The sequence below is a fragment of the Dendronephthya gigantea genome, unplaced genomic scaffold, assembly GCF_004324835.1.
Source record: "Dendronephthya gigantea isolate DGI-Jeju-01 unplaced genomic scaffold, DenGig_1.0 000005F, whole genome shotgun sequence".
NCBI lineage: Eukaryota > Metazoa > Cnidaria > Anthozoa > Malacalcyonacea > Nephtheidae > Dendronephthya > Dendronephthya gigantea.
Genome location: NW_021163015.1, coordinates 1761476 through 1773849, shown reverse-complemented (window position 1 = coordinate 1773849; position 12374 = coordinate 1761476). Strand labels below are relative to the sequence as shown.

The following is a 12374-nucleotide window of genomic DNA, read 5'->3' as shown; positions in this document are numbered from 1 at the left end:
AACGCTACCCTCTTCCCTCTTTCCCACCGGGCTCAGAAACGACCGATACAATCTTCTACGTTTCCCCCACAAATATTGAATAAATAACTCGATAGAAAGAAATAAATAAATGATAAAATGAAATAAATAAATACCGATAAAATGAAATAAATATATATTAATTTAATATATCCTACCTGGTAAATAATTTATAATAGTATAAACGTATTTATCATCGCATATTAGGCCAAGTAAAAAAAAACATATGTTTCTCGTCCGGATGTTGGCCAAAAAGCAGGGAAGCGGGGTATTTTTTTTTTTTTTTTTTTTTTTGTTTATAGCCAAAGTAAGAAGCTTTCAAGTAGTTAAGCGAGAAAAACATGCAATAAAACGTGAATTTTAACGAAAGTCTATTAATATGTAGCTACTTGGATGAGCCCGCAGTAGTTTCAAGCTTATGATACTTCATGTTCTCAAACATATACTTGAAAAATTATGAAGCGAAATTTTTCGAGGAAATTAAGTTGAGCAAAAAAAAAGAGGAAGCGGCCAAGAAAAAGGAAGCGGGCGGGGACGAGAAACATATGTTTTTTTTTACTTGGCCTAAAATATACGTGTGTCATCAAAACACGACATTAGTTATCGCACCATGGCGTAACTTCATATTTACATTTTAATTGAACTGCAATCATTGAGACTGGATACCCCTCTATGGTCATTTCATGTCTGCTTAATACTTTATGATCCATAGTATTTAGTCCAGTTTTATTGTCCCGATTAAAACCAGCCTAGATAGGAATCCAGAAATCAGATTGGTAACAAACAACGCATAAATGGAGAGATGTTCCTGTTATAGAGAGGTGCTCCCGTTCATACCGTTTGTGTTAGAGAGCTGCCCATATTATGAGGGTGTTCATATTATTATGTTGTTACTTAGATTAGAGAGGTGTTAGAATAAAGAGGTATTCGTAATGAAGAGGTCTCCTTATTTGAGGTAGAGGTAATTTTTTTACACAATCTTTTTTATACAATACCTTGTACTGCTTCCGAGAAGTTGGATAATCTCGTTTGCGTTTCTTCTCATGATTATGCATGAAGGTTTTATATCCTGTTTTGATTCCAACTGGTTGCATTATCTAAAAAATAATAACTCTCTGTAATGCTTTATATCTTAAGAAATTGCTTCAACAGTAGTATTGACGTTTTTGTTACTCACTCTCAATTTTTCATCTTGAATTCTCATATACAATTCATCATCTTCTCTGCCCCAGCCCCAAAATTGAGTGGACAAACCGTTTACCTTTTGAAAACGAATTTAAAACAGTTTCATACCTTTGGAACCATTAAATTGAGCAATGAAAGGATTTTTTGGAACTGTTTTGTTTTCAAACAAAATAAACAAATATTTGGGACACTTCATTTGGCACTTATAAACCAGCCATATGATTAATACATTTAATATTAGACCTTTCGGAACTGTTCATTTGACATCAGCATAATTCCTCCAATGAATTTTGCATAATGGTACTTTGGATGTAAGGATGGCGAAGAGACATGAAATGGACCTTCAGATGGGTAGCCATAATTGAGATCATTATTAAGGGGAAGCAGGTCAACATCATGCATTGCTATGTAATCGCATGATTCGTTTGCTGCAAACAAAAAGCCAGCATTCAGCAATGCAGCTCTGTTAAACCTGGAATGAAAAAGTAGTACCAATTTATTATCTTATTTTAAACACAAAATCAATGCTGTACAGTACATGTACTGTACGTGTATTTCACCAAAGAAATTACAATATCTTTCATACTAACCTGTGAAGGTCCACTTGGTTGATAACATATATATGAAATGTGATGTTCTGTTTGTTTAGAAATTTGCTCATGTGTGGTACAAATATTAAAAGTTCTTCCAGACGATCTCGGTATGGAACAAGTACCCCTAACTTGTGTCTTGGTGCCACTGGCTTGAATTTTCCTGGTTTATCCGCCAACACTATTTTAAAATTTGATTCTTCCCCCTTGGTTTTCTTTGTGGTAGCTGGCATTTTAGTGGTAATTTGTACTTTAGGAGTATTTGTTTGAGTTTTAATTTCTAAAGGGTGAGATTTAAAGGGTCAAAGAAATGCACTATATAGAATATCTACATGAGAATAGTGTGATTGCATTGGTTATCATTTTGCAGTAATTGTTAAAAACAAGTAATTTTAACTGATGTAAAATGGTCTAGATTTAAGTTTTTCTGTATTCAAATCGGTCATTGTTAACTGCACATACGTAGCAAAATGTAATACGATACGTGAACCCCTTGACAGACATGTTAACTCAGTAAACTCACAAGGGACCACAAAATCATGACTAACTGGAAACCAAATTCAATGTCTAATCTTTTCAAATAGATTTTTAAATAAACAAACCACACAATTTGTCATAAGATACTCTACCTGTGCTACTTTGAACGACGCTATCTTGTATATTCCTTTTATTTTTTATTTGTGATGCTAAATCCTGAGGCTTCCTCAGGCATTTTGAACAATCACATTGCCTTTCCGGAAAATTTGTTATCATCAACCATATTGAAACGAAAACGAAAAGAGAGAAATAAAACAACGCTGCCACAGCAGTCCTTTGCCTCACCATTTTCCAACAAACCCACGTCGCTTTCACCAAAACAAGAAAGCCACCATGAACTTTAATTTGCACAACAAAGGTCGATTGACCAACTGAGATTTCTTTCCTAAATCCTAGCTATCCTGTGGTTTTTTTTTTCATTTTAAAATATCCATTTTAACACAGTATAGATAGGATCACAAAAACCTTGTGGATAGAAATCAACAAAGACAAACACATTTGATACACTTTTTTAGAATGTATCAATTGACTGACTTCGAAATGAACACTACATGAAGTTTATTATTTATTTACACTCTCGCAAATACACGTGTTATTACCGCCGGGGGGTGATGCGCAAAAAGAACAAAATAATAATTTTTAAAATTAAATAAGAATTTATAAGATCGCTGATTAAAAAACGATATTTCATCAAATAACTAAACTAAGAAACAAATACTATAAAATACATGCATCGCAGTGCTTTATAGCAGTATCAAACCATCAAAACTTGTGCTTCCTTTATTTTTTCACCCAAAAGTGTTTCGACTTACATCCCCGGATACAAACACTTGATCCCACGCCACGTCGCGTGACAACAGCTGAACAGCATCTTATAATTTAAAAATTTCACTATAAATTATATAGTTCTTTTGGGCGCAAAAATATTGTTTCTTCGACTATTATTCTTGCGGAATTCAACGATCTTTGATATATAGCATGGTTAACTTCATATGTGATGCTTGCGGGCAGACGATCAAGAAACAGAAAGTTGAAAAACATTATCAAAACGAGTGTAGAAACTGTAGTGTGTTGTCCTGCATTGATTGTGGAAAGGATTTTCCTGGTGATTCGTACGTCTCACATACAAGCTGCATAAGCGAGGCAGAGAAGTACCAAGGAAAATTATACAAGGCAAAAGATAAGGGGAATAAGGGCGAACGAAAACAGCAAGAATGGCTAGAGGTATTTAAATATGACAGTACAACTCTGCAAGTTATTTTATATAGAACTACGAGGATTTCATGTTTATACTATTGTAGCAAGTACGAAATGCAACTGGTGGAAATGGTAGCCAAGATCCACGTGTACGAAAACTGATGGCAAAGATTACTTCATATGATAATGTCCCTAGAAAGGAAGCAAAGTTTAAGGTGAATTGGTTGGTTAGATTATGTTGATGTTGAGCAATCTTTAAGGATTATCTATATATTTTTAACTCAACATGTTCTGCTTTTATAGAAATTTTGTGAAAATAGTATCAACATCAGAGATCAAAGCTTGTTGGAGAAACTATGGCTAACTTTTTCAGCGGCAAGGGTATGAAAGGTGTTTTATACCATTGGCATTTGGTGTATGTAAATATCTATGGCAAATAAAGAGATAAGTTTATTCCTATGCATTTCAATGCTGTATTTTGACTTTAGAATGGTACAAGTAACAATAACCAGACCACTACTAGTGCTGTCCCTGTGGAAAGCACAGAGACCATGTCTTGTGAAAATGGGAAGTCTGAAGACTCTGAAAGCAAAATTGTTGAGAATATAGATCAGGAAGACAAACCAAATGAGTTAAGTCAAAAGCCACAAAAAGAGTCAAAAAGTGGGAAAAAGAAGAAACGGAAAATGGAAACAGATGAAGCAGTGAATGGAAATGAAAAGGATGATGAGACTTTGAAAAGAACAAATAAGAGGAAAAGAAAAACTGAAAAAGATGAACCAGTGAATATAGAGGATGATAAGAATTTGAAAAGAAAGAATAAAAAGAAACGAAAAATGGAAAAAGATGAACTGGTAGATGAAAATGAGAATATGAAGGAATCAATGAAGAACCGAAAAAGGGAATTAGATGATGAGGAGGGGATGAATGATGAAAATAAGAAAATGGAATATGAGGATAACGGAATTAAAGAGAAAGAAAATGAAATGGAACAGGATGTTGAAATGGGAAAGAAAATGAATTTAAAGGATATGGAAAATATAGGTTCATATCTGTTTTGTCTTCTACAAGTTTATGTTTAGAAACTTTTTGCATACATCATTTCTTAATTTCTGCTGGAAAAGGATTTTGACCATATTAAGATTACCCATGACAAGTGAAATTATGGTTATAAATTGTATTTAGAACCAAATGCATTAATCAAAGATTGTGAGGAAACACAGAAAGATAAAAAAAAATACTGAAACACATCATACTTTCAAAAATCACACTCATTCATAGGGTTTCTGCATGATGTTTCTACATGTTCAATCAACAAAATTGTTTTCTGATTGTTACAAACCTCTTTTGTCTTTATTTTGCCAGAGAAATTCAATTGGGAGGCAGTAATAAAGAAAGTGTTAAAATCTGCGCCGGACAACGAGATGGCTGTAAAGAAATTGCGAAAAAAGGTAATCCTAGGGTTTGTATCAAAGTATTGTCGCAAGATGTTTGGTAGCTTGTAACTGAGCTTAGGTGAACTTGAATGAATTTTCTTCCTTGAAGTTATCAATTAAAAGTGATGTAATTTTATTTGTCCAGGTGATCAACGAATTTCTAGCACACGGAGGAGATTTAAGAACAAGAACGGAACAGGAACTAAGAACATTGTTTGAGAAAAAACTTCACAAAAATCCCAAAGTTAAAGTTCACAAGGAAAAAGCAAGATACTGTAAATAGAAAATACGTTTTAGACTTTCAGTCAAAACCTGTGCATTTCGTTATTACAAGGAGAGCGTCGCTTGAAATTTTGAATCGAAAGATTCTTGAAATTTTGATTTGAAACGATTCTTCTAGGCTCTTTTGTTGTTGTTGATTTGTTTTGTACCACTTAAATAAAATGCTTTATATTTTCAACTTTGCATCCGGCTTCTAAATACACAAATGTGGCCGGACTTGCCTTTCGTCTCAAGTACCAGCACTTCAGTGACAGTGACGCTTTTGGTACTTAACTGGATCTTTTTTTGTACACAGCACGTTTTTAGCTAGCGTGATCAACCAGTCCTTTTACCAACAGACAATTCAAAAAATACATACAAGCTACACTATAGACCGATATAGACAAGGGCAGACTCCAGATATGATGAAACGATTGAGCAAAAAATTTAAACGAGACGCCATCCTTAATTTCATCAACATTTCAAAATCAGCACTTGAATAAAAGCGTTTTGTTTTACGTTTCCACGATGTCTGCGTTTGTCCGACAGTAAATAACCGGTAGGTCTGCACGGAAATGTTTAAATGCTGACGTTGAAGGGAAGTTCAAAGCAATGTTCCTATTCGCGTTCAGGAAGAACACGACGTGCAATGTACAACCGAATATATAAGAAATTCTTTATTTCGTTCATATTTTAAAAAAGACTTGCAGGAAACGCAATAGTGAAGGGAAAGTCAAAAGTTTGGTATAAATTTACGAGAGCTTGACTCTGTTCTCAGTCAGATCGAGTCAGTCGAGCTGGTTTCTACTCAGTGGGCGGATAATTGAGATCTTCGAGACCTAACAATGTTGAGAATTGCTCTGGTTGTGATTCTGTTCCAGGTTGTTCTGCAAACTGGTTGCACAGAAGCACTTTGCTGTGATGATATCAGATCTGATATAAAAAATCATACCCTCGCTTACAACTTATTGTGTTCAAAACACGATCCACAGCTTGGATCATGCTGTCGTGTCATAGAACGGAACATTCGTAGACATAAACTGGCGCTCAGAATACTGTGTCCAAACAACGGTAACGTTGCGATTTTGTTTATTTATATTATGACTTGAATTCATTTAAAAAAAAAACCGGACTTATTTAAATTGAATTAACATATAGAAACCGACCATTGCAAGTCAAACCCTTGCGGTCCTAATGCTGTTTGTGTCAGTAACACTTACAACTACACATGCACCTGTAAACCTGGTTATACTGGTCCAGGAACCAATTGTACAAGTAAGAGAAAAGAGCAAACTTTCTGTTATGATTTCTAAAACAACTTAAAATTTATAATAAAATTTATTGTGTTATACCAGAGATCGGCCCTTGTTCGTCCAATCCTTGCGACTTCAATGCTATATGCACCAGACATTCAACCTACTACTACACATGCACCTGTAAACGTGGTTATACTGGTCCAGGAACCAATTGTACAAGTAAGTGAAAATATCAACTTGCACGCTAATTATGTTAGGTTTTCATAGTCTCATTTGTTATAATCCAAAACAACTAAAATACATTTTGTTGCATTATCCCAGAGATCGACCCTTGTTCGTCTAATCCATGCAACTTCAATACTGATTGTATCAGTGATACTTATTACTATACTTGTGCTTGCAAACCTGGTTATACTGGCACAGGAAACAAATGTACAAGTGAGAATAAAATTGATTTGATTTTAAAAGCGTTTTTGTTATAAATTAACACAACTAATAACGTTTGTTGCATTATCCCAGAGATCAACCATTGCGCGTCCAATCCTTGCGATGTCAATGCTGTTTGTGTCAGTAACACTTACAACTACACATGCACCTGTAAACTTGGTTATACTGGTCCAGGAACCAATTGTACAAGTAAGAGAAAATAGTAAACTTTCTGTTACGATTTCTAAAACAACTTAAAATTTATAATAATATTTATTGTATATTATCTCAGAGATCGACCGTTGCCCGTCCAATCCTTGCGCCGTCAATGCTATTTGTGTCAGTTACTCTAACCACTACACATGCATCTGTAAACCTGGTTATACTGGTCCAGGAACTAATTGTACAGGTATCATGCCTTATTCCGATGTTTTACAGTTGTACAGACGGTGTTAATATTAGACACTCTTTTATTGACTGGTTGAACGCGTTTCGGAAGTGTTCAGCGTTTCCTTTTACATCTTGAACTCTATCTGTATCATATATTGAACACTCCAATCTTGATAAATTATTTTCTGTGTTCAATTTCATGTAGCTGTTACCGGAAGAAGTTGCGCTAGGCTGTACAACATTGGAGTAAGAAAAGATGGTGTTTACACTATCAATCCTGATGGTTTGGGATCGTTCCAAGTCAGATGTGATATGAGAACAGACGGGGGTGGTTGGACCGTGTTTCAAAGAAGACAAGATGGTAGTCAAGATTTCTTCCTTGGATGGTCAGACTATAAAGCAGGCTTTGGTGATCTTAACGGCGATTTCTGGTTGGGCCTTGATAAAATACATCGTTTAACCAAATCTGGCCAAAATGTTTTGAGAGTTGACATGATGAAATTCAGCGGCGATGAAGGATATGCCAAATACGGTACTTTTAGTGTGGCTGACGAATCAGATAAATACAGATTGACCGTTGGCAGTTTTTCAGGTAAACCACGCCGGCTTACTGCGTGCAAATAACGTCTGATGTATGTTTTCATCTACTCTGCGATATTTCTACAGGTAACGCACGTGATTCCCTTGTTTATCACAATCATATGCAGTTTACAACCAAAGATAGTGACAACGACGCAGCTCCCAATAATTGTGCACAGGTTGGCAACGGCGCATGGTGGTACAAGAATTGCTATCATTCCAATCTCAACGGTATATATCAGCAGCCAGGCCAGACCAGAGATCACAAAGGGGCAAAATGGATCACATATGCACCACATTCTTTGAAAAAGATGGAAATGAAAGTTCGTCCGAGCAAGTTTCCACTGAATGACAACAAAGCTACCGCAACTTTACAGAATTGTATTGTATTCGATAATATAGAAATTTTGAACTAACAGAGATAAGCAGAAGAGAGAACTCTCAAATCTTGTGTTTTGCGGATTGTTCTGCAGACTACTAATGTATGTATATGCATGTACGACTGCTGTAGACGTAACAGTAAAAAGCAATATTAAATACTACGAAACTATGCATTTCGTGCGTACTGTGTGTACCGTCGTTCCTGATTGGTCAGAAGGCACCGGCTGATTTTTAATACGTAATCTCTGCTGCTAACGTGCTCAGCGTCGAATAATTGTTTATTTTGGATCGAACTTGCATAACTTGCACGAAAAAACTATTGGATTTTTTCGTGCCCAGGCATTCGCCCTTTTTGAACGGTGATCGTTAGAATCGATATTCACTTTACAGTGTAAATGCTGTATGTATTTATCGAACTGACTAGAACAAAATGAAAAAGCGGTACTTACAATACGCCCAAGTTCCACAGCAGCGCGCTAATGAAATGTCATAAGAACATGTCATCAAAGTAATCGTCAAATTCTTCCTCTCTGAACACAAGAAAGCGAGAGCATTCATCAACGGCTATACAGTTTTCAAACGTTTTCAAACAAGATAAATCTGTTCTGCTTTCTGGATTATCAGAAGAGCCTTCGTAATCATATATCATTGAATATTACCTTGTTTTTTCAACAACAGCAGTGACAGGCTTTTCCCAAACATCACTACCTTCTTCTAGGTCCTTAGATGTAGAACTTTTTCCCTCGTCTGGTCTCTCTTCGCTTTCTGTACGAAATACAAAAGATGTAGAGTTCGCTCTTCACGTGAAACTTGGTTTTTTACAATGAAAGAATTGTCAATCTACTTATTTCATCACTGATACAGTAAAATAGGACAGCATAAATACATTTAGATCTAACATACACATTGTTATTAGTGGGAATATAAACTCGGGTCTACTTGTGAGTTGTCTACTGTAGCTACCTTTTTTGGACGAAGAATCGTCACTTCCCTCGTCAGATTTTCTTCTTCGTTTTGCCTTTTTGTGCTTCTTTTCCTTGCGAGCCTTTTTCTTCACGGCCTTTCTTCTGCAAGATTTGAAAAGAAAATTCTTAAGAAAGGCTGACGCCGTTCCGTTGTACAACGTACGATCTCTGATCGACTCATTTCAGCCTGTCATGGTATAAGCCTAGATTTGGCTACCTCTTAAAATTGGTTGTTTGGTTTAAATTGGCGAAGGCTTGCTGATGCATGCGTTTCTGGTTAAATTGTCTGCTGGTAATGGTGTATAGGAAGCTCAAGGGCGTGAATGAATCGTGAATGAGTTACAGTAGAACTAAAAGTAAAACACGCCAATTGATAACCTTACTTGTGGTGATAGTTTAATTTCACTGAACAGTCTGGACACAGTCCTGAAAACCAAAGACAAAAGAAAAAAAGTGAATCAAAACTTACAAAAATTACAGAAGATATCTCCTACTAAACAGGTCGTTACTTGCTGCGATACAAAAGCAGGTTAACCGTTAACGTACGACAATAGTGTAACGGTATAGCGTTTGAAAAATACCGTAACTAGTCAATTTCTTAACAATGATGTTTTCTTCTTGCAAGATTGAGCTTATGTTATAGATTGAAATAATTGTGAATTTAAGAGAAAAAGTGTTCATTTGCTAAAGTTGCTTATTCTGGTCCATATATGTTAATCTATCCCAACTTTCAAATACCTACGTAATTTCACTAAAGTATTCTTCTTCTCGCCATGTTCACGATATGAAAAATTAACCTGCAAAAAAAGCATTAAGAAAAAAATTAGGCCCAGCTAGATAGGTTCACATATATCTTTTGAAAGGTTTAATATAAAGACTCTAAATATAAGAATCTCATTTCTGTAACAAATTTCTATTGGATGGTACTCACTTCCCAGCTCTGAAGATCAGCAGTGATGTCACATGTTTTGTTCCCACAAATAAACTGTCCTGTCAAATACAGAATGAATGACAAAAAATAAAGACATAATATACTACCTTATGTACTTCACCGTGTTTTGGTACAATTTGAGTACTGTAAACCTTTGTATTCTTATAGCAATGTTTCTCATTATTCATTGAATGTTGGGTCAATATCTACAATTTTATTACTATTAAAGCATTTTGCACTGTTTGAAAAAATAAGAGCTTGGCCTTCACTCTAGAAGGTAATCATTTTGAAATACAACACACCTTTTCCAGACATCACTTCTTTCTCAACTCTCCACCTGAGAGCCACCTTAAAACAGATATACATGTGTTTAAAGGGAAGACCATCATCTAAATATCATTTTTATTAGTTTGAATCAGATTAGGTATTCAATATATATACAAACCTTATTCTCCTTGTATCGACTTAGATCAGATATGCAATATTCCTTGAAAAGTTTGTCATAATACTTCTTGGCCAGTCTTTTCTCCCTGAAAGATAAAAGATAATTCTGTTTGAGGATGGGGTGCAGGGCTGAGGTTATCTAACCCTTCAGATGACTCTTAAATGGTTTCTCAAACAGCAGAGTTTTGATGTTTTCTTAATATATCATACCATGAACTGTCATTATCATCTTCTTCAGACCAAACAAATCTGAAAAGAAAAAATTATGCAGATTACAGGTTTGGTTATATATAGGAATGGCAACACCAATGGTACAGTTCTTGGTGTCATTCGCTGAATTAGGTCTTCAAGCATATATCACAATACTTAGTTGGAGTTCTAAACTGCTTTGCAAACACAAGCATGGACCAGTGTTCTCAATTAAGCTATATTGACAAAGGTACTGTAATCCTTGCTTCCTCCTTCCCACAGATCATCTAATAGGACTTGCAGTTCTTTGCATACCTGTGCTGTTCGCGAAGAACGTCATAATCAGTCTTGTCTCGTGAACTTAAAGAAGCAATAATTGACGATTAATAAACCCATTTATCTTATGACACAGGCACTTTACTTAGTAATTCATATATTTGATATTCATAACTCTATGATTAGTTTGTTCTGTAATGTTTCAATTCTCTGATTCCATAAGTACAGTAATCTAATCTGGCTTCTCCGCTGGCAAGGAATCAATAGAGAAGTACTATTGCAGATAGTAATCTAGCGATATTTAAATAATCTCATGGTTTGTTCAAAATAGTTTACCTGTCCCTCCTAAAATCTTCCATAGAGCCACCATAGTATTTCAGGTAGTTGTTGATGTATACTTTGTGCCGAGAATACTGATTGAATCATGGTGAAGGAAATTCAATGAGAGTTTTATATATACGTAACATCTATTTGCATCACAGATTGTATGCATCACAATATTTTTTAGTCAGATTATGATAGTAATGGGTTAAAATAAAAAAAAATTAAGAATGAAAAAAGGAATTAAGAATGATTTTAACAGAATTGATTGCAACCATTTCATATAAATCATCTTGTAGTAGTTTGATAAAAAAGGATACAGCATCAAGTCGGAGTAAATGAAACCTGTGATTCTTTGCTTCCTCTCTGCAGAAAAATGGACATATCATTCAACCCTTATGTCAATTAGAAGTTTACTGCCAACAATTTGCCAGTATAGTGAAGTTCAAAATAACTATTACTGAAACCTGTCATATTCTTGCGATATTGTTTGTTTTGATGGCAATCCAAATGTTCTGTTTGGTCTTCTGTGAACTCCTGACAGTTGATCATCTCTCCATGTCCTGTACATAGAAAAATGATGAGAATAATTTTACTTTCCAGAACGTTGAGTCGTTGACTGATTCTGTCAAGGGATTAGGGTGCCAGATCTTACCGCTTTCTTTCATTCTCATCAACTTCACTGAATTCTGATGTGTAGCCTCCAGCTGCTCCATGGCTCATCTGAAATAATGAGAAATTCATTGTATACGACTAGTATACTGTACTCCTGAATAAACTGCTGAGTTCACTCTGGGATGAAACTAAGTTTACGTTCAGGCCCATCATTTTGAAGTCGAAACAAGTTAGATAAACGTTATCAGAAGTAAAATAAGTGCACGAGAATACCTCCTTTTCAAACGCTCCTCTATTTGTCGCCATATTTATTTCGCTGACATTCTGAGTTCTGACAATGACTCAATTGACTCAATGAGTCAACGAGCTACACTATA

At 35.3% G+C, this 12374-nt stretch overlaps 4 protein-coding genes across 6 annotated transcripts; 2 read left to right on the top strand and 2 right to left on the bottom strand.

Moving 5' to 3' along the window:
- Positions 1–171: 171 nt before the first annotated feature.
- LOC114516073 (beta-1,4-galactosyltransferase 7-like) lies at positions 172–2845 on the bottom strand. Of its 2 annotated transcripts, none has more exons than XM_028535437.1 (7): positions 2423–2845; positions 1794–2073; positions 1447–1675; positions 1196–1279; positions 1014–1115; positions 586–767; positions 172–221 (listed from the first exon to the last, which is right to left on the bottom strand). In XM_028535437.1, the coding sequence occupies exons 1-6, from the start codon at positions 2616–2618 to the stop codon at positions 615–617; spliced, it is 1044 nt and encodes a 347-aa protein (XP_028391238.1). In that variant the 5' UTR covers positions 2619–2845; the 3' UTR covers positions 172–221; positions 586–614. The 2 variants fall into 2 exon arrangements, with proteins under 2 accessions (XP_028391238.1, XP_028391239.1); XM_028535438.1 differs by having other exon boundaries at positions 2616–2845.
- A 335-nt stretch (positions 2846–3180) lies between these two features.
- Positions 3181–5428, top strand: LOC114516042 (cell growth-regulating nucleolar protein-like). The gene is made up of 6 exons (XM_028535394.1): positions 3181–3554; positions 3632–3742; positions 3831–3908; positions 4016–4571; positions 4893–4978; positions 5109–5428. The coding sequence occupies exons 1-6, from the start codon at positions 3309–3311 to the stop codon at positions 5244–5246; spliced, it is 1215 nt and encodes a 404-aa protein (XP_028391195.1). The 5' UTR covers positions 3181–3308; the 3' UTR covers positions 5247–5428.
- Positions 5429–5723: 295 nt separating this feature from the next.
- Positions 5724–8298, top strand: LOC114516363 (fibropellin-1-like). 2 transcript variants are annotated; one of them, XM_028535813.1, is made up of 8 exons: positions 5724–6295; positions 6383–6499; positions 6580–6699; positions 6802–6918; positions 7000–7116; positions 7199–7315; positions 7502–7888; positions 7963–8298. In XM_028535813.1, exons 1-8 carry the CDS (start codon positions 6070–6072, stop codon positions 8289–8291), a joined length of 1530 nt encoding a protein of 509 aa, XP_028391614.1. In that variant the 5' UTR covers positions 5724–6069; the 3' UTR covers positions 8292–8298. The 2 variants fall into 2 exon arrangements, with proteins under 2 accessions (XP_028391614.1, XP_028391615.1); XM_028535814.1 differs by lacking the exon at positions 6580–6699 and having other exon boundaries at positions 5727–6295.
- A 388-nt stretch (positions 8299–8686) lies between these two features.
- On the bottom strand, positions 8687–12374 carry LOC114516119 (protein FRA10AC1-like). The gene is made up of 15 exons (XM_028535500.1): positions 12271–12374; positions 12038–12105; positions 11850–11945; positions 11703–11748; positions 11398–11474; positions 11101–11145; positions 10807–10845; positions 10598–10682; positions 10455–10500; positions 10153–10211; positions 9964–10018; positions 9605–9647; positions 9220–9323; positions 8916–9021; positions 8687–8786 (listed from the first exon to the last, which is right to left on the bottom strand). Exons 1-15 carry the CDS (start codon positions 12301–12303, stop codon positions 8744–8746), a joined length of 945 nt encoding a protein of 314 aa, XP_028391301.1. The 5' UTR covers positions 12304–12374; the 3' UTR covers positions 8687–8743.